The sequence below is a fragment of the Elephas maximus genome, chromosome 3 (assembly GCF_024166365.1).
Source record: "Elephas maximus indicus isolate mEleMax1 chromosome 3, mEleMax1 primary haplotype, whole genome shotgun sequence".
Classification (NCBI taxonomy): domain Eukaryota; kingdom Metazoa; phylum Chordata; class Mammalia; order Proboscidea; family Elephantidae; genus Elephas; species Elephas maximus.
Window position 1 is genome coordinate 96,257,190 of NC_064821.1, and position 22,293 is coordinate 96,279,482.

Genomic DNA, 22,293 nt, shown 5'->3' on the forward strand with positions numbered 1-22,293 from the left:
TATTATCTTTCCTTCCCTAGGACAAGGTGGAAAACTGGTTGATAGAGGAGATAACACTTATGGAGGAAAGTGGGTCATAAACCCTAGCGGTGGATTGATTGCAAAAGGACACCCACTGGGAGCTACAGGTACTACTACACACAGAGTCCATAATTTTTTTGTTGTCATTTTTGATGTAAGTGTAACAGATTTAGTCATTGATTTGAACGAAAGATTATATTCCTTGAACTTGGCTGGTGCTTTAAATGGTTGTTTAGTCACAGTATTTTCTATTTTCTTTTAAGTGAAGAACACTTCAGTAATTCAGATTAATTGTTTAAAACTTGAATTAATTAGAACTCTAAACAATATGTATTTTTGGAAGCATGACTATTTCAGATAGACACACAACTAGGGAGCAGGATGTTGCCAAATAGACATTTGCTAGACCTGCTAGATAAGAATCATTTGAAGTGGGCACATTATTTATATGTAGTTGTATATGTGGTTGGTATTGTATGCAAATTTTTTTCTCTTCAGAGACCTGAACTAGGAATTATGAAATATCAAGCTTACTATTGGCTCTGCTGCTGACTAACAACGTGACTATTTCAATTAATTATCAGTCATTTACTCACTTTGAATCTTAGTTTCTATAATTATAAAATGAAGAAATTGTTCAAGGTAATTTCTAAAATAACTTTTAGCACTAAATTCTGTGACTTATTTTTATGAAGACGGGGATTTTGAGCTTTTTCTATTATTTTATTAATTAAGTAGAATTTTATAAAATCTCACAAATTCCAATACAGGGAAGTTAGATTTAATAGTGTATACAAAAATTAACTTAAAATGGATTGATGGCCTGAATATAAAGGCTATAGCCATAAAACTTCTGGAAGAAAACATAGGGATAAATATTCAAGACCTTGTATTTGGCAATGGATTCTTAGATTTGACACCAAAAGCAGAAGCAAAAAATAGATACTGGATTTTAACGCAAATGACATGTGCCTTCTATGTTTGTTTGCCAACTGCCTCCTCCCCCTGCAAGGTATTTTCATAAGTACACTAGGCTGATATTTTTTTTTACAGCAATATGTAATTAAAAAAAAAAATTTGTATAGCGGTGCTTCTGGAAATACCTTGTGGAGGAAGAGAGTGGTTGGCAAACAAATGCAGAAAGGTGCATTATTTGCATAAAATACTGTAAATTGGGCTTCATAAAAATTAAAATTTTGTGCATCAAAGGACATTATCAAGAAAGTGAAAAGACAACCTACATAATTGAATAAAGTATTTGGAAATCATATGTGTAATAAGGGCTTAATATCCAGAATGTATAAAGAATTACAACTCAACAATAAAAAGACAACTCAGTTAAAAAATGGGCAAAAGGTTTGAATAGACATTTCTCCAGAGAAGATATGCATATGACCAATATGCACATGAAAAGTTGTTCAACATCATTAATCATTGGGAAAATGCAGATCAAAACCACAATGAGATACCACTTCCAATCTACTAGAATGGCTTTTATAAAAAAAATTGGAAAATAACAAGTGTTGGCTAGGATGTGGAGAAATTGGAATCCTTGTCCATTGCTGTGAGGTTGTAAAATTGGTGTAGCCACTGTGGAAAACAGTTTGGTAGTTCTTCAAAAAGTTGAACATGCAATTACCATAAACCAAACCAGTTGCCGTCAAGTCAGTTCTGACTCATAGTGACCCTATGGGATGGAGTAGAAGTGCCCCATAAGGTTTCCAATCCCATAAGGTAGATTCGAACTGCTGACCTTCCGGTTAGCAGCCAAACGTGCGTGCGTGCGCGCGTGCAAACACACGCAATGAAACGTTATTAAACCATAAAAAGGAATGGAATTCTAATACATGCTACGGTATGATGAACCTTGAAAACATTATGCTAAGTGAAATAAGCCAGACACAAAAGGATGAATGTTTTAAGATTTCACTTATATGAAATATATAGAATAGGCGAATTCATAGAGACAGAAAGAAAATTTAGAGGTTACCAGGGGCTGGGGGGAGTGGAGAAGGGGGAGTTATTGCCTAATGGATACAGAGTTTCTTTTTAGGGTGATGAAAAAGTTTTGGAAATAGGTGGTGGTGATGGTTGCACAGCGTTATGAATGTAATGTCACTGAGTTGTACACTTAAAAATAGTTAAAATGACAAATTGTGTGTTATATATATTTTACCCACAATAAAATAAAAATTGTAAAAAGGATACTTAACACAAAAAAGAATTAATAATGTATTCAATACAGCAATTAACCTTGGTTTATTTCAGTTTTCATTCAAATTTAGTAAGCTCAAAGTATAGTAAGAGAAATAGATACACACAGATAGTTGTAATATAATGTACTACCTTGCTGTTTGTTTTCTGTTCTTTGGTTTTCTTTTTTTCCTGACATCTTTATAATGATTGTGTTTTTTTAGTATTGTGTGTGGCTTTTTAAAAAATTTTTATTTGTGTGTTTTTTTGTCTTACTGAAATGTAAAAAATTTTTTTATTGTTTTTGTGCTTTAGGTAAAGATTTATGGAGCAAATTAATTTCCCACTCAATAGTTTATACACAGATTGTCCCATGACATAGGTTGCACTCCCTGCAATGTGTCAGCACTCTCCCCATTAGCACCCTGAGTTCCCCATTTCCATTCGTCTGGTTTTCCTGCCCTTCCTGCCTTCTTGTCTTTGCTTTTGGGCATATGTTGTGCTTCTTGTCTCAAGTAGATGATTGTTACAAGGAGCGTTACTTTGCGTGTGTTATTGCTTATTTATTGGCCTGCCTGTTATTTGGCTGAAAGATGATCCCTGGAAATGGCTTCATTTCCAAGTTAGAAGAGTATCTAAGGGCTGTAGTCTCAGAGGTTCCTCTAGTCTCAGACTGGTAAATCTGGTCTTTTTTATTAATTTGAATTTTCTTCTACAATTTTTTTTTTCCACACTAACCAGGACATTCTATTGTGATCCTGGTCAGAGTGATCGGTATTAGTAGCTGGGGACAATCTAGTTCTTCTGGTCTCAGGCTTAGTGGAGGCTGTGATTCCTGTGGACCATTAGTCTTTTTAAAAAAAATTTAATGGTTGCTGTTGGATTCACAACAAGCATCTTTAATTTACCACCATATACCTTCAAATAATTTATACCACTTTACATATAATGTAACATCTTTACGACAACATATATCCATTTACCCCTTCCTATCCTTCGTGCTATTGTTGTCATGCGTTTACTTCTAAAAATACAAACCCTACAATATACTATTATTGTCACTGTTTTAAACAATCTAATAGCTTTCAAAGAAATTTAAAAATGAGAGGAAATAGAGTGACATTACTGGGAATAGCAGAATAAGGACATCCAAAATCCTGTCCTCCATAAACTAATGAGAATACTGGCAAAAATGGTTGAAATCAACATTTCCCAGAACACTGGACATTAACCAAATGCCTACAACAATCCAGGGTGCATTTATTCTAGAAAAGTGGCTGAATCTTGGTAAGAACAATGAGCTCTGGGGCATTTAGCTTTGCCTAATCCCATCTTCTCCCCAGCTCCATGGTAGCCCTGGAAACCAACGGTCCACAATCATGGTGCGAGCTAGCAGTCCAGCAGCCACTGGAAGGGTCAGGATGGAGTTGGAACTCTTCCAAAACCCCATCCTCAGATAGTTGACTTATTTGACTGGGCAGTTTTCTGGAAAATTTCACTTGAAAGTTTTGTCTTTATTTAACTTGGAGCTCACCCAGTACAGTCTTTTCCTGGGGGCATTTGTCAAAAATGGTCTGTGGTAATTGTTTAACAGTACAGCTTCCTGAGGTGATGATAATAATTGGGACAAACAAAAAAAATTAACAAAAATACTTAATAGGAAAAGACGGAGAATTAGATGTTCATAGGGAGCTTTGAAAACTTCTAACATACTCCTGGGAAACTATAAGGCCACATGCATGCACAGGGCTGGACACATGCTCAGGAAAGACTGGAGAAGACCCTAAGCTCTCACTTCCGGCTAACCTTGAGGACCTACACAAGAAGGAAGTAAAGGCTTAGGTGGAGTTATAAACCACCTGACTGAGTGCCCCAACATGTATACTGGGCCCCTTAGCAAAGGCTGGCAGATGTATTAGTTCCAGGCAATTAAGGAAGTCTCTGTCTAGTCATTCACTGACCACTAAGCTAATTGAGCAGAAACTTGAGTGGCCATATGTGACAAAGAATACAGACTTTACAGAATTTATTAAAGTCACTGAACAACCAGACAACAAAAAACAGCAACAACGAAAGACTCCAGGGAACGGAAGAATCTAATTTTTTAAAATTGCCAAATCAAATTATTTAAATTGTTCAGTTTTCAACAAAATATTATGAGACATGCAAAGAAACTAGCAAGGGTAGTTTATACACAGGATAAAAAGCAATCAGTAGTAACTGTCACTGAGGAAGCCCAGACATTGGATTTACTAGAGAAAGACTTTAATCAGCTATCTTAAATATGTCCAAAAAACTAAAGGAAGCCTAATAAAAAAGAACTAAAGGAAAGTACCAAATAGAGAATATCAACAAAGAGATGAAAATTATAAAAAAGGACCAAATAGAAATGCTGGAATTGAAAAGTGCAGTAACTCAAATGGAAAATTCACTAATGGGGCTCAACAGCTGATTAGAGGAGGTAAAAGAAAGAATCAGTGAATTTGAAGATAAGTTAATTGAGATTATCCAGTCTGAGGAATAGGAAAAAAAAAAAAATTAACAAGAGATTGAGACCTGTAGGACATCATCAGGCATATCAACATACAGATAATTGTAGTCTAGAAGTACAGGAGAGAGAGAAAGTGGCAGAAAGAATATTGGAAGAAATAATGGCTGAAAATTCCCCGAATTTGAGGGAAAATATTAATATACACATCTGAGAAGTTCATCCAAGTAGGAGTACCTGAAAGAGATCCACATCTAGACACATCATAATCAAAGTGTTGAAATATAATGAATCTTGAAAGCAGTAAGAGAGAAATGACTCAAAATATAAGAGGGATCTTCAGTTAATGTAACTGATAATTTATCATCAGAAACCATGGAGGCCAGAAGGCACTGGGATGGCGTATTCAAAGCACTTAAACAAAAAGACTGCCAGTGAAGAATTCTGTATTCACCAAATCTATCCTTTAAAAACAGAGGAGAAATTAAGACATTCCCAGATAAACAGAAATTGAGAGAATCTCTCACTAGCATACTCTCTTATAACAAATAGTGAAGGAAGTCCTTTAGGCCAAAATAAAAGGATGCTACATAGGAACTTGAAGCCATAGAAGAAATAAAGAGCACTGGCAAAGCTAACTACATTGGTAAATATGAAAGACAGTAGAAATGAATTTTTTTGCTTGTTACTTGTTTTCCTCCTGCCTGATTTCAAAGACAACTGCATAAAGCAATAATTATAAATTTGCATTGATGGATATAATGTATATAGATTTAATTTGAATGACAATAGCAGCACAACGGAGGAGAGAGGTAACAGAACTATATAGGAGCAAAGTTTTTATATACTATTGAAATTAAGTTATTAATGTGATCTAGATTGTTATAAATTAAGATGTTAATTGTAAACCCCAGGGCAACCACTGAGAAAATAAATAACTAAATAAATAGTAAAGGGAATGACAAGGGAATTAAAATGGTACAATAGAAAATATCTAACACAAAAGAAGACAGTAATGAAGGAATGGAGGAATGAAAAAGATAGAAAACAAGTAGCAAAACTGCAGGCATAAATCCTACTTTATCAGTAATTATATTAACTGTAAATGGATTTAATCCATTTGGCATAATGGATTTAAAAAAAAACTATGATACACTGTCTACAAGAGACGAGAATCATATTCAAAGACATAAATAGGTTGGAAGTAAAGGATGGAAAAAGATACGCCATGTAAACAATAAGCAAAAATGAGGTGGAGTGACTATGCTAATATCAGACAACATAGATTTTAAGATAAAAATTGTTTTTTGAGACAAAGAAGGGTATTTTATAATGACACAAGGGTCAATTCATCCAGAAGATATAATAATTATAAACATATATTACCTAACAACAGAGCCCCAAAATACATGAAGCAAAAACTGCCGTAACTGAAGGGAAAAATAGACAATTCAACAGTAATAGTTGGAGGCTTCGGTACTCCATTTTCAATAATACATAGAACAACGAGGCAGGAGGTGAAGAAGGAAACAGAGGACTTGAACAACACTGTGAAACAACTAGACCTAACATATCTATAGACACTCCACGTATCAATAGCAAAATATATATTTTCTTCAAGTACACATGGAACATTCTCTGAGAGACCATATGTCAGACTACAAGAGAAGTTTTAATTAATAAAGGATTGAAATCATACAAAGTATGTTCCCCAACCACAAAGGAATGAAATTAGAGATTAATGAAAGATAGAAATTTGGGAAATTTACAAATATGTGGAAATTAAACAACATACTCCTAAATAACCAATGGGTTGAAGAAGAAATCACAAGAGAAATTAGAAAATACTTTGAAATTAATGAAGACAAAAACACAGCACATCAATACATATGGGATGCAGCTAAAGCAGCCTTTATTGGGAAATTTATAGGTGTAAATACATTAAAAAATAAAGATCTCAGATCAATAGTCTAGTCTTCCACCTGAAGAAATTAGAAAAAAGAAGAGCAAACTAAACCCAAAGCTAGCATAAGGAAGGAAATAAAGATTACAGTGGAAATAAATGAAATAGAAAATAGAAAAATAGAGGAAACCAATAAAATCAAAAATTGGTTCTTTCAAAAGATCAACAAAGTTGATAAACCTTTAGCTAGATTAAGAAAAAGAGAAGACTCAAATTACTAAAATCATAAATGAAAATGGGAACATCGCTACTGACTCTACAGAGGTAAAAAGGAGGGAATACTATGCACAATTATATGCCAACAAGTTAGGTAATTTAGATGAGGTGAAAAAAGTACTAGAATGATACAAAATAGCAAAACTGACTTAAGAAGAAATAGAATCTCTGAATAGATTTTATTGAATTAGTAATTTAAAAAGTTCCCACAAAGAAAAGCACAGACCCAAATGGATTCACTGGTGAATTCCACCAAGTGTTTAAAGAAGAACTAACACCAGTCCTTCACAAACTCTTCTAAAAAACAGAAGAGTTCTGTGAGGCCAACACCCAACTCATTCTATGAGGCCAGTATAACCAGAAAAGACATCACAAGAAACGAAAATTATAGACCAATATCTCTTATGAATATAGTTGTAAAAATTGTTAACAAAATACTAGCAAACTGAATCCAGTAATATAAGAAGGATCATACATCACAACAACTGGGATTTATCTCAGAAATGCAAGATTGGTTCAACATGGGAAAATCAGTCAAAGTAATAAACCACATCAATAGAATCAAAAACAAAAACCACACAATCATTTCAATACATACAGAAAAAGCATTTGACAAAATCCAAAACCTTCCATGTAAAAACACTTAACAAATTAGGAATAGAAAAGAACTTCCTCAACCTGATAAAGGATACCTGCAGAAACCCACAGCTAATGTGATACTTAATGGTGAAAGACTGAAAGCTTTCCCCCTAAAATCAGAACAAGACAAGGATGACCTTTTTCACTACTTTGATGAAGCACTGTACTGCAGATTCTAGCTAGTGCAGTCAGGCAAGCAAAAGAAATAAATGACATTCCAAATTGGAAACAAAGAAGTAAAATGATCTCTGTTCACAGGTGGCATGATCTTGTGTATAGAAAATCCTGAGGAATCCTATTAGAACCAATAAGTTCAACAAGGTTGCAGGATACAAGATCAATATACAAATCTTAATTGTATTTCTATGCACTAGCAATGAACAATCTGAAATGAAATTAAGAAAACAATTCTATCATAGCACCCTAAAGAATAAAATAGCTACAAAAAAATTTAACAAAAGAAGTACAAAACTCGTACATTGCAAAATACAAAACATCATTGACTAAAATTGAAGAAGACCCAAATAAATGGAAAGACACACCATGTACATCTGGCTGCAAAGTGGGACCATGGGGGAGGAGCTTGTGAAGAGAAAACTGCTACCTCTGTGGAAACTGCTACCTTTGTCAAAATCACTGCCTCGATGGATCTGCAGCCAAATGCTTGTAGCCGGACTTGGGTGCTCTGCTGTTTGTCAGGGCCTGTGATTGGGAAGATGAATTTGATGTACAGCTAGGAGAGAATAAGGTCTAGGAGGGGCTGCTGAGCACCTTTGTATCTGTCAGTTGCCATTGTCTCACTGCCATGATCTTCTGAGAGCAATGGCTTCTGCTTCATTTCCATTTTCTGAAACTCATGCAGTGCTTTTTTTTTTTTTTTTTCCTCATTGACCAACTCTAACCCAGAAGCATAAAAGGAAAGGCTTTTGGGAATCATAGTTCCCAACCTTAAAAATAATGCCAAGTTGTCAACAGACAGTGCAGCGCAGCACAATCTACCTGTGTATCAACTTGGCATCAATACACACCCCCCTTTTAACTGTATTTAACTTCCAAATAAAGACAAAAGAAAAACCACGTGTCTACCTTACATAAACCCCCACATGTCTGTCAGTTTGTCGTACTGTGGGGGCTTGTGTGTTGCTGTGATGCTGGAAGCCATGCCACCAGTATTCAGGTGCCAGCAGGGTCACCCATGGAGGACAGGTTTCAGCTGAGCTTCCAGACTAAGACAGACTAGGAAGAAGGACCTGGCAGTCTACTTCTGAAAAGCATTAACCCATGAAAACCTTATGAATAGCAGCGGAACATTGTCTGATATAGTGCTGGAAGATGAGCCCCCCAGGTTGGAAGGCACTCAAAAGATGACTGGGAAGAGCTGCCTCCTCAACGTAGAGTCCACCTTAATGACGTGGCTGGAGTAAAGCTTTCGGGACCTTCATTTGCTGATGTGGCGCAACTCAAAATGAGAAGAAACAGCTGCAAACATCCATTAATAATTGGAACTGGGAATGTATGAAGTATGAATCTAGGAAAATTGGAAATAGTCAAAAATGAAATGGAACGCATAAACATCGATCCTGGCATTAGTGAGCTGAAATGGATTGGTATTGGCCATTTTGAATCAGACAATCATATAGTCTACTATGCTGGGAATGACAACTCAAAGAGGAATGGTGTTACATTCATCATCAAAACGAACGTTTCAGGATCTTCTCCTGAAGTACAACACTGTCAGTGATAGGATAATATCCATACGCCTACAAAGAAGACCAGTTAATATGACTATTATTCAAATTTACACACCAACCACTAGGGCCAAAGATGAAGAAATAGAAGATTTTTATCAGCTGCTGCAGTCTGAAATTGATTGAACATGCAATCAAGATGCATTGATAATTACAGGCGATTGGAACGCGAAAGTTGGAAACAAAAAAGAAGGATCAGTAGTTGGAAAATATGGCCTTGGTGATAGAAACGATGCTGGAGATCGAATGATAGAATTTTGCAAGACCAACAACTTCTTCATTGCAAATACCTTCTTTCACCAGCATAAACGGCGACTGTACACATGGACCTCTTCAGATGGAACACACAGAAATCAGATTGACTACATCTGTGGAAAGACGATGGAAAAGCTCAATATCGGTCAGAACAAGGCCAGGGGTCAGCTGTGGAACAGACCGTCAATTGCTCATATGCAAGTTCAAGCTGAAACTGAAGAAAATCAGAGCAAGTCCACGAGAGCCAAAATATGACCTTGAGTATATCCCACCTGAATTTGGAGACCATCTCAAGAATAGATTTGAAACATTGAACACTAGTGACTGAAGACCAGACGAGTTGTGGAATGACATCAAGGACATCATCCTTGAAGAAAGCAAGAGGTCACTGAAAAGAGAGGAAAGAAAGAAAAGACCAAGATGGATGTCAGAGGAGACTCTGAAACTTGCTCTTGAGTGTTGAGCAGCTAAAGCAAAAGGAAGAATTGAGGAAGTAGAAGAACAGAAGATTTTGAAGGGCCTCTCGAGAAGACAAAGTAAAGTATTATAGTGACATGCCCAAAGAGCTGGAGATGGAAAGCCAAAAGGGAAGAACATGCTCGGCATTTCTCAAGCTGAAAGAACTGAAGAAAAAATTCAAGCCTCGAGTTGCAATAGTGAAGGATTCCATGGGGAAAATATTAAACGACGCAGGAAGCATCAAAAGAAAATGGAAGGAATACACAGAGTCATTATACCAAAAAGAATTAGTTGATATTCAACCATTTCAAGAGGTAGCATATGATCGGGAACTGATGGTACTGAAGGAAGAAGTCCAAGCTGCTCTGAAGGCATTGGCGAAAAACAAGGCTCCAGGAATTGATGGAATATCGATTGAGATGTTTCAACAAACAGATGCAGCGCTGGACATGCTCACTCGTCTATGCCAAGTAATATGGAAGACAGCTTCCTGGCCAACTGATTGGAAGAGATCCATATTTATGCCTATTCCCAAGAAAGGTGATCCAACCGAATGTGGAAATTATAGAACTATATCATTAATATCACAGGCAAGCAAAATTTTGCTGAAGATCATTCAAAAATGGCTGCAGCAGTATATTGACAGGGAACTGCCAGAAATTCAGGCCGGATTCAGAAGAGGACATGGAAGCAGGGATATCATTGTTGATGTCAGATGGATCCTGGCTGAAAGCAGAGAATACCAGAAGGATGTTTACCTGTGTTTTATTGACTATGCAAAGGCATTTGACTGTGTGGATCATAACGAACTATGGATAACACTGCAAACGATGGGAATTCCGGAACACTTAATTATACTCATGAGAAACTTTTACATAGATCAAGAGGCAGTTGTTTGGACAGAATAAGGGGATACTGATTGGTTTAAAGTCAGAAAAGGTGTGTGTCAGGGTTGTATTCTTTTACCATACCTATTTAACCTGTATGCTGAACAAATAATCCAAGAAGCTGGACTATATGAAGAAGAATGGGGCATCGGGATTGGAGGAAGACTCATTAACAACCTGTGTTATGCAGATGACACAACCTTGCTTGCTGAAAGTGAAAAGGACTAGAAGCACTTACTAATGAAGGTCAAAGACCACAGCCTTCAGTATGGATTACACCTCAACATAAAGAAAATAAAAATCCTCACAACTGGACCAATGAGCAGCATCATGATAAAAGGAGAAAAGATTGAAGTTGTCAAGGATTTCATTTTCCTTGGATCCACGATCAACAGCCATGGAAGCAGCAGTCAAGAAATCAAAAGATGCATTGCATTGGGCAAATCTGCTGCAAAGGACCTCTTCAAAGTGTTGAAGAGCAAAGATGGCACCCTGAAGATTAAGGTGTGCCTGACCCAAGCCATAGTATTTTCAATCACATCATATGCATGTGAAAGCTGGACAATGAATAAGGAAGACTGAAGAGTTGACGTCTTTGAATTGTGGTGTTGGTGAAGAATATTGACTATACCGTGGGCTGCCAAAAGAACAAACAAATCTGTCTTGGAAGAAGTGCAGCCAGAATGCTCCTTAGAGGCGGCAATGGCGAGACTGCATCTTACATACTTTGGACGTGTCGTCAGGAGGGATCAGTCCCTGGAGAAGGACATCATGGTTGGCAGAGTACAGGGTCAACAGAAAAGAGGAAGACCCTCAACAAGTTGGATTGACACGGTGGATGCCACAATGAGCTCAAGCATGACAACGATTGTAAGGATGGCACAGGACCGGGCAGTGTTTCGTTCTGTTGTGTATAGTGTCGTTATGAGTCGGAACCGACTCGACCGTACCTAACAACAACAACCTTACATAATGCAATTGTTCTTGTTGTTACGTGCCATCGAGTTGGTTCCGACTCAAAGCGACCCTGTGTACAAGAGAACAAAACATTGTCCGGTCCTGTACTATCCTCACAATTGTTGTTATGCTTGAGCCCATTGTTGCAGCCACTTGTGTCAGTCCATCTCGTTGAGGGTCTTCCTCTTTTTCGGTGGCCCTCTACTTTACCAACGATGATGTCCTTCTCCAGGTACTGATCTCTCCTGAGAACATGCCTAAACTATGTGAGATGTAGTCTCACCATCCTTGCTTCTAATGAGTATTCTGGTTGTTCTGCTTCCAAGAAAGATTTATTTGTTCTTTTGGCAGTCCGTGGTACATTCAGTATTGTTGGCCAACACCGCAATTCAAAGGCATCAGTTCTTCTCTGATCTTCCTTATTCATCATCCAGCTTTCGCATGCGCATGAGGCGACTGAAAACACCATGGCTTGGGTCAGGCGCACCTTAGCCTTCAGGGTGGCATGTTTGCTTTTCAACACTTTAAAGAGGTCTTTTGCAGCAGATTTGCCCAATGCAACGCCTCTTTATTTCTTGACTGCTTCCATGGGTGTTGATTGTGGATCCAAGTAAAATGAAATCCTTCCCAACTTAAGTATTTTTTCCCTTTATCATGATGTTGCTTACTGGTCCAGTTGTGAGGATTTTTGTTTTAATTATGTTGAGGTATAATCCATACTGAAGGTTGTAGTCTTTGATCTTCATCAGTAAGTGTTTCAAGTCGTCTTCACTTTCAGCAAGCATTGTTGTGTCATCTGCGTATCGCAGGTTATTAATGAGTCTTCCTCCAATCTTGATGCCCCATTTTTCTTCATATAGTCCAGTTTCTTGGATTTTTTGTTAAGCATACAGATTGAGTAAACATGGTGAAAGGATGCAACCCTGACACACACCTTTCCTGACTTTAAACCATGCAGTATCCCCTTGTTCTGTTTGAACGACTGCCTCTTGATCCATGTACAGGTTCCTCATGGGCACAATCAGGTGTTCTGGAATTCCCGTTCTCTGCAACGTTTTCCATAATTTGTTATGATCCACAGAGATGAATGCCTTTGTTTAGTCAACAAAACACAGGTTAATATCTTTCTGGTATTTTCTGCTTTCAGTCAGTATCCATCTGACAACAGCAATGATATCCCTGTTTCCACATCCTATTCTGAATCCGGCTTGAATTTCTGGCAGTTCCTTGTGAATATACTGCTGCAGCCGCTTCAGAATGATCGTAAGCAAAATTTTACTTTTGTGTGGTATTAATGATATTGTTTGTTAATTTCTGCATTGGGTTGAATCACTTTTCTTGGGAATAGGCATAAATACGGATCTCTTCTAGTTGGTTGGCCAAGTAGCTATCTTCCAAATTTCTTGGAATAGACAAGTGAGCACTTTCAGCACTGCATCCATTTTGGTATTCCGTCAATTCCTGGAGCCTTGTTTTTTGCCAATGCCGTCAGTGTAGCTTGAACTTCTTCCTTCAGTACTGTCAATACCGGACCATATGTTACCGCCTGAAATGGTTGAATGTCAACCAGTTCTTTTTGGTATAGTGACTCTGTGTATTCCTTCCATCTTTTTTGATGCTTCATGTGTTGTTTAGTATTTTCCCTGTAGACTCCTTATTATTGCAACTCAAGGCTTGAACTTCTTCTTCAGTTCTTGTAGCTTGAGAAATGGTGAGCATGTTTTTCCCTTTTGGTTTTTTATCTCCAGGTCTTTGCACATGTCATCGTAATAATTTTGCTTTGTCTTCTCAAACTGCCCTTTGAAATCTTCTGTTCAGCTCTTTTCATCATTTTTTCCTTTTGCTTTAGTTACTTGACATTGAAGAGGAAGTTTCAGTTTCTTCTGACATCCACTTAGGTCTTTTCTTTCTCTCCTGTCTTTTTAATGACCTCTTTCTTCATATTTAGTGTCCTGGGATTGTCATTCCACAACTCGTCTGGTCTTCGGTCATTAGTGTTCAACACACCAGATCTGTTCTTGAGATGGTCTTTAAATTCAGGTGGGATGTACTCAAGGTCATACTTTGGCTCTTGTGGACTTGTTCCACTGTCAGCCCCTGGCCTTGTTCTGACTGATGATATTGAGCTTTTCCGTTGTCTCTTTCCATAGATGTAGTCAATTTAATTCCTGTGTATTCTGTCTTGTGAGTTCCATGTGTGTGTTGCCATTTATGTTGGTGAAAAAAGGTACTTACAGTGAAGAAGTTGTTGGTCTTGAAAGATTCCGTCATGCAATCTCCAGTATCGTTTCTGTTACCAAGGCCATATTTTCCAACTACTGATCCTTCTTTGTTTCCAGCTTTCGCATTCTAATCACCAGTAATTATCAGTGCATCCTGATTGCATAGTTGATCAGTTTCAGAGTGCAGAAGTTGGTAAAAATCTTCCGTTTCTTCATCTTTGTCCTTAGTGGTTAGTGTGTAAATTTGAAAAATTGTCCCATTAACTGGTTTTCCTTGTATGGGTACGGATATTATCCTTTCACTGTCAACACTGTACTTCAGGATAGATCTTGAAATCTTCTTTTTGATGATGAATACAATACCATTCCTCTTCAATTTGTCATTACTGCCATAGTACACCATATAATTGTCTGAAATGGCCAATACCATTTCAGCTCACTAGTCACTAGTCGTAGCTATTAAAGTTCTTGTTTCTGCAACTTGTCATGTGGTTATAGCTGGTAATTTACAATTTCCTTTTTCCAGTATGTGTTTCACATTCTTTTTTTGTTTAGGAAGCACCTTGTCTGGTTATTCATAGTTTCTTATCCAGTGGTATAACTGAAGCCCTCACACCTGCATAGTCTGTGCTTCCAGTTGAGTGGAACCATTGTTGTACTTAAGACTTCTTAACAAACAGAGCTCAAAGTTTCAGAAATGGCATATGAAAATTTTGCTAGTGGATCATTGGGAATAATAGTGAGAAGAGCCACTCCCATTTCTACCCTTTGATTCCCTAGAGATATGTGTATCCTAGCTGTGTATAGGGAAATAGCATCATTGATTCAGAGCCTGTTATGCATCATGAAAGATATTACGCCAACCCTGCAGAGTGTTTCTGGCACCATTACAGAGTCTTCACAAGGTCTTTCCATTATTCTAGCAGGCCAGTTGCTTCACTGAGATGGGATACATGGTAAGAGTAGTGAATGCCATAAGCAGGAGTCCATTCCTGCAGTTCATTCATTGCTGCTGTTAAATGAGCTTCTTTGTCTAAAGAAATACCGTGTGGATATTGTGTTGTCAAATCTAGCACAGAGATTAAGGATGAAACCTAAAGGGCAGCAAAATTAAAGGTGTAGGTGGAGAAAGAAGAGCTATTTAAGAATGAGAAGGAATGGTCAGTTGGCCAAGGGAGGAAACGGTTTCAAAATTAAGATGAGAGGTCAGGCCAGACAAGTTAGGTAGATAAAGAGTGAAAAGTGCCCATTAAATTTGACCACTCTGAAGTCATTGGCAATCTTGGAGCAATTTTAATGAAATTTTTTGCATGGAAGTATAGGGGCTTTGGAAAGAATAAGAAGTGAAAACGTGGCAACGATAAAACCTGTTGCCGTTCAGTCGATTCTGACTCACAGTGACCCTACAGGACAGAGTAGACCTGTCCTGTAGGGTTTCCAAGGCTGTCATCTTTACAGAAGTAGACTGCCAAGTCATTCTTCTTCGAGTGGCTGGTGAGTTCGAGGTGCTGACCTTCCAGTTAGCGGCCAAGCACTAAACTACTGCGCCACCAGGGCTCCTAAGTAAAAGTTTCTGAATAGTGGCTGTGAGTGGAAAGGGATCTGTAAGGAATATACCTGAATTGTTGGTATGTGTTCTGTATGAAGTCTTGGGTTTGATTTTAGCCTCTTTGTTCTTTTCAGTGCGTAGCTTTGTTGATGCTAGTTTTTTAAATCTGTACAGTGGATATAAAATACAGTACCTACTTTATTGAGTTGCTCTGTGGATTAAATGAGGAAATAGATATATGTGTAAAGTACATAGTGGAGTCCCCAAAACAGAGTAGGAACAGAATAGATGCTAGTATTATCCTTCAGACATTTCTACAAAAGGAAATATTGAGTCCAGTTAATGATTTGTTGTAGTAATAAAGCTCTTGTTTATATCACAATATAAAAAGTAATTTATAAACTGTCTTAGAAAATAACCTTCTTTAATTCATAAAAAAAATTTTCCTTCTAGTATGACAGTCTCAAGGCATTGTTTTCTCTATATAAATATTGTACCCAGTGCTATAGACATTATTTTAAAAATATTTTTCTGCTTTTGATAAATAGACTAAAAAGTTTTCTTTATCCTTGAAAGAATTGGGTCGTTCTTCAGTGTTGATTTCGTTGCTAATGGGACATAGAGAAGTCAGGATGATGATAAATATTTGTGTGGTGTGGTCTCTGAAGCCTTAGTAGAGACACAGTTTGTGTGTGAGGTAGTGATTTAAACTCTCCTTTCAGACAGCTTCCTCACCTTCATGTAGGAAACCTCTGTTTCATCAGGAGATGAATGTGAATTTCAGCTAGTTGTTCTTATTGACACAAAACTTCTTTCTCTTTGGAAAGAATCTTTTATTATAATTTGCTTGTCTGCCATTATGTGTTTTTGTTCTGCCATCTACTGAAAAACTTCAGGAATCATGCTAATAGTAACAATCTATTTTCATATTGTTTTAAGTTCTTTTTAAAAATTGAGGTATAATTTTTATGCAATAAAATGCACAAATTTTAAATGTTTAGTACAGCAAGTTTTGTCAGTTATGTATAGCCAAAACAAGATATAGAACATTTTCACCACAGGTCCATTGTGTCTCTTTCTAGTTATTTCCCTCGCTTCCCCAAACACCCCTCTTCCTCAGTTAAAAAATTCTGTGTACCCCCACTACCCCCATCTCCTAACTTAACACTTTCTGCCTTCTCTCACCATAGATTAGTTTTGTGTATTCTAGAGCTTCGTGTAAATGGAATCGTAGAGTGTGTATATATACTCTTTTGTGTCTGGCTGCTTTCTCTCAGTGTAATGTCTTTAAGATTCATCCAAGTTGTTCTTGTATCAATAGATTCTTGTATCAGTAGCAATACTAGTGTATTAGTAATACAGTAATACCAAGTATTAGTATTCCACTTCTTAAATATACCAGTTTATTTATCCATTCTACTGTTCATGAACATTTGAGTTGTTTCTTGATTGGTGCTATTATGAATAAAGCTTCTATGAATGTTTTGTACAATTCTACTTGTGGACATATGTTTTTATTTCTCTTCAGTTAATACCTCGGAGTGGAATTACTCGGTCTAGGGCAGATGTGTGTTTGACTTTATAAGAAGCTGCCAAGTAGTTCTCCAAAGGACTATCGTATGCTTTTTGATACTATAGCTGGATGACAAATTTTAACATTCCTTAACAAGTGTTTGTTTTCTTCCTTACCCCCTTAGTCCTATTTTTCAGAATCAACGTCTATTGAAATTTCTTTTGTATTTTTTCCAAAACTTGTTATGTTTATATAATACATATTTATGTGTGTGTTTATATAATCTTTATGTGTGTGTGTATGTATCACATTGTAGTTTGCTTTTTCCACTTATACGTCTTGAAGATCTTTTTGTATTATCACTTAGGGATAATCTTTATTCTTTTTAATGCCGACATAGTATTCTAACTATAAGATAGGCTATGTCAGGTTTGATATTGCAAACAATGCTTTAGTAAGCATCCCTGTGTCTTTGCATACTTTTGCAAATATACCCATATGATAAATTTCAAACAGTGGCCTCACTGTATCAAAGGGTAATATGTATTTAAAAATTGGTGATTACCAAGTTTTTTTACAAAAAAGATTGTGCCAATGTATACTCCCAACAACAGACTGTATATTTTCAGCAGTAGGGTATTAGAGCACCTCTTTTTCTGCAACCGTATCAACCTTGGATTCTTTTATCAAATGTTAATAATTTTACTAGTCTTGGCAGGTCATCCCATTCTCTCTTTTGGGCACTAAAAAGCTAAAATACCTAGGAAGATAGAACTTAGTCAATTTTACAGTACTTCAAAGAGCAGCTCACACTGTCTGCAGTACCCTCTGATGATCCTTTCCAATATTTGAGTCTATCCTGTTGGTAAATTTTCCTTTTATCATCAGTCTTTGAGGGATAGTTTTTGGAGGTGGTATAGCATTTTGAGGGAAAAACTTATAAATCTTGACGATTTGAGTGGTAGTCTGAATACGGCTGAGGAATTATTGAAGAGTAAATGTTTACTTGCTACATATTGAGGATATGGATATATTTCAAGTAAATCTAACACATGATCATTAGTTGTAGTGCAGCCCAAGAAAGAATCGAGACTTCTGGAAAATATATCACAAAGAGAGCCCTGAGTAGTTTAAAGATTTTTACCCTGATTACTTGGATAGAAAACTGCAATAGGATTCTAAGAGAATCGGAAAATGATAAGTGCTTCTAAAACATACTGAATTAAGACTGAGTTGTGAGGGTGTGAGTTTTTCTTTTACAAACTTTCATGGTATTAATTTAGTTGTGAGATAATGCTACTTTCTAGGAACTTAGTATTCTTGGAGAATTAGCTTTAAAAATAGAGCATCGTTGATTTTGCACCAGTAACAACAACCAAAAAAAGGGGGGGGGGTGAGTGGCACAGGTGCTAATACTAATTAGACATAATTGATCACCTCATGAGATTAATTCTCTTGGTTTGGGGGCTTAGGGCTGTGGTCTCATGGGACAATCCAGGCAATTGATGTAATATAGTTCTTAAAGTTTATGTTCTACCTGCCAGGATGGTGAGTAGTGTCTGGGGTTGTAAAAGCTTCCTAGTGGCCACCTAATATGCAACTATTGGCCTTTATTTGTCTGGAACAAAAGAGAAAGAAGGAAGCCCCCAAGAATCAGAGAAGGAACTGGACTGCAGGACTAATGGTCTACATGAACCACTGCTTCCTCCACCTTGAGACCAGAACTATGCTGTTGAATGTTCTGATCAGGAACATGACAAATGAATCTTGAGAAAAATATGGAACAGAACTTGAAATTCTTAAAGAATCCAAATTTGCTGAACCTATTGAGGTTGGAGAAGTCTCTGAGACTATGGCCCTGAGTTACTTTTCAAACCTTGAATTGAAACTGTCCCCTGAAGTCACGTTTAAACTAATCGTTTAGTTCAAAGAGTAAAGATTGTCACTCTTGAGTACTGCCTTGAAAAAAAAAAAAAAACTATGTAAGACTGAAGGGTCAACAGCCATTTTAAAGCATAGATGAGAAAGTTGGAAGGCAAGGAGATTAAGTACATGTAAGTGAAACAACATAAATAGCAACTATACACGAGGACCTTGCTGAATGGAATACACAGGAATAAAATTTGACTACATTTATGGAAAGAGATGATAGAGAAGCCCAATATCATCAGTCAGAACAAGGCCAGAGGCTGACTGCGGAACAGACCATCAGTTGCTCGTATGCAAGTTCAAGTTGAAACTGAAGAAAATTGAAACAAGTCCATAAGAGCCAAAGTACATCCTTAAGTATATCTCACCTGAATTTAGAGACCATCTGGAGAACAGATTTGACACATTGAACACTAATGACCCAAGACCAGACTAGTTGTGGAATGACATGAAGGACATCATACATGAAGAAAGCAAGAGGTCATTAAAAAGACAAGAAAGAAAGAAAAGACCAAAATGGATGTCAGAGGAGACCCTGAAACTTGCCCTTGAACATCAAGTAGCTAAAGCAACAGGAAAAAATGATGAAGTAAAACAGCTGAACAGAAGACCTCAAATGGCAACTCGAGAAGACAGAGTAAAGTATTACAATGACATGTGCAAAGAGCTGGAGATAGAAAACCAAAAGGGAAGAACATGCTCGGCATTTCTCAAGCTGAAATAACTAAAGAGAAAATTCAACCCTCGATTTGTGATATTGAAGGATTCTGTGGGGAAAATATTAAACAATACAGGGAGCATCAAAAGAAGATGGAAGGAATACACAGTTATGTACCAAAAAGAACTGGTTGGTGTTTAATCATTTCAAGAGATAGCTTGTGATCAAGAACTGATGGTACTTAGAGAAGTTCAAGCTGCACTGAAGACACTGGCGAAAAACAAGGCTCCAAGAATTGATGGAATGTCAATTGAGATATTTGAACAAACAGATGCAACACTGGACTTGCTTACTGGCCTGTGCCAAGAAATTTGGAAGACAGCTACCTGGCCAACTGACTGGAAGAGATCCATATACATACTTATTCCAAAGAAAGGTGACCCAATGGAATGTAGAAATTATTGAACAATATTGTCAATATCACACGCAAACAAAATTATGCTGAAGGTCATTCAAAAACGATTGCAGCAGTACGTCAACAGAGAACTGCTGGAAATTGAAGCCAGATTCAGAGGAGGATGTGGAATGAGGGATGTCACTGCTGATGTCAGATAGATCTTGGCTGAAAGCAGAGAATACCAGAAAGACGTTTACCTGTGTTATATTGACCATGCAAAGGCATTCAACTGTGTGGATCCTGAAAAATTACAGATAACATTGTGAAGAATGGAAATTCCAGAGTGCTTAATTGTGCTCTTGAGGAATCTCTCCATAGACCAAGAGGCAGTTGTTTGAACAGAACAAGAGATACTGCATGGTTTAAAGTCAGGGAAGGTGTGCATCAGGGTTGTAGCCTTTCACTATACTTATTCACTCTGTGTGCTGAGCAGATAATCCCAGAAGCTGGACTATATGAAGAAGAGGACTTGCTTGCTGAAAGTGAAGAGGATTTGAAGCACTTACTGATGAAGATCGAAGACTACAGCTTGAGTATGGATAACACCTTAAGATAAAATCCTCACAGCTGTATCAATAAGTAACATTATGATAAATGGAGAAAATATTGAAGTTGTCAAGAATTTAATTTTACTTGGATTGACAATCCACATGTATGGAAGCAGTAGTCAAGAAATCAAAAGACGTATTGCATTGGGCAAATCTGCTGCAATGGGCAAGTCTGCTGCAAAAGACCTCTTTAAAGTGTTAAAAAGCAAAGATGTCACCTTGAAGACTAAGGTGCACCTGACCCAAGCCATGGAGTTTTCAGTCATCTCATATGCATGCGAAAGCTGGACAATGAATAAAGAAGACCAGAAAAGAATTGATGCATTTGAATTATGGTGTTGGCAAAAAATATTGAATATACCATGGACTGCCGGAAGAATAAACAAATCTGTCTTGAAAGAAGTACAGCCAGAATGCTCCTTAGAAGCGAGGATGGTGAGACTTTGTCTCACATAATTGGGACATATTATCAGGAGGAACCAGTCCCTGGAGAAGGACATCTTGCTTGGTGAAGTAGAGGGTCAGCGAAAAAGAGAAAGACGCTCAACGAGATGGATTGACACAGTGGCTACAACAGTGGGCTCAGACACAGCAATGATTGTGAGGGTGGCGCAGGACTGGGGAGTGTTTTGTTCTGTTGTACATAGGGTTGCTATGAGTAGGAATTGACTCAAAGACTTCTTACAATAACAACACCAAAGTGAAACAACTAGGACAGAAATAACAAGAATGTTGACAGAATGTGAAGAATGTAACTAATGTCACTGATCGTTAACGTCTAAAAACTGTGGAATGGGAGCAGGTTTTGCTATGTGTATTTTCACCAAAAATAAAATTAAATAATAAAAAAATAAAGCATCATGATATTGGTTTCTGATTTTAATTTGCTCAGATTTGCGTGAAGAATAGTATCTAGTTGCCATAAGGATATCCATATTAGAAGAAAAAGAAGGGCTTAATCAGTCATTTGAATTGAGGTTTTTTTTTGGTTCATTGGCAATTAAAACCATGAATTCCTTGTAGATTTTTCAATTAAGGAAATTATATTAAACCTAAGTTATCTTTTTTGTTGTTGTTGGTGGGGGAGGGCTTTACTTTGGAGTGGCTGTATAACCCCCCCCCCCCCCGCAAAAAAAAAGGATCCAAATAATACTATCAGATTTTAAAGTCCTTTTACATGGATTACCCAGCACTTACCGGACACTTGTTTAAATGAAGAAGCGGGAATTGACTTGAGCTTATTCTCTGTTATCCGAAGGTGCGTTTTAACGTCTGCCTGTGATGTGCTGGAAGGACGGTGCAGTGCCTTTGTGATACAGCCCCTGATGAGGGAGAGTTGTTTTTTCAGTTTGGCCTTTTGTACCAAATCAGCCTGGCCCTTAGTGCCTTCACAGCATGGTTTCAACTTAGTTTTAGGTCCCGTTCTTCCATTGTTCAGTCCATGTTAAGTTAGTAAATGCTTATTGTTACCTAGTTTATCATTAGGTGCTGTAGGTCACTGACTCTCAAATATAGGGTCTATTAGTGGACTGATTCAGAATCTCCTAGAGCTTTTAAAAATATATATTCCTGTCCAGCCCTTAGAAATGCT

General features: G+C 37.3%; 1 protein-coding gene across 1 annotated transcript in view; it reads left to right on the top strand.

Moving 5' to 3' along the window:
• The window catches only part of SCP2 (sterol carrier protein 2), a 159,946-nt gene that overhangs the window by 72,973 nt on the left and 64,680 nt on the right, over window positions 1-22,293 (top strand). The window contains exon 11 of the mRNA XM_049879258.1: window positions 21-128. Within this exon, the coding sequence (XP_049735215.1) occupies window positions 21-128 (108 nt within the window). The remainder of the gene's footprint in view (window positions 1-20; window positions 129-22,293) is intronic.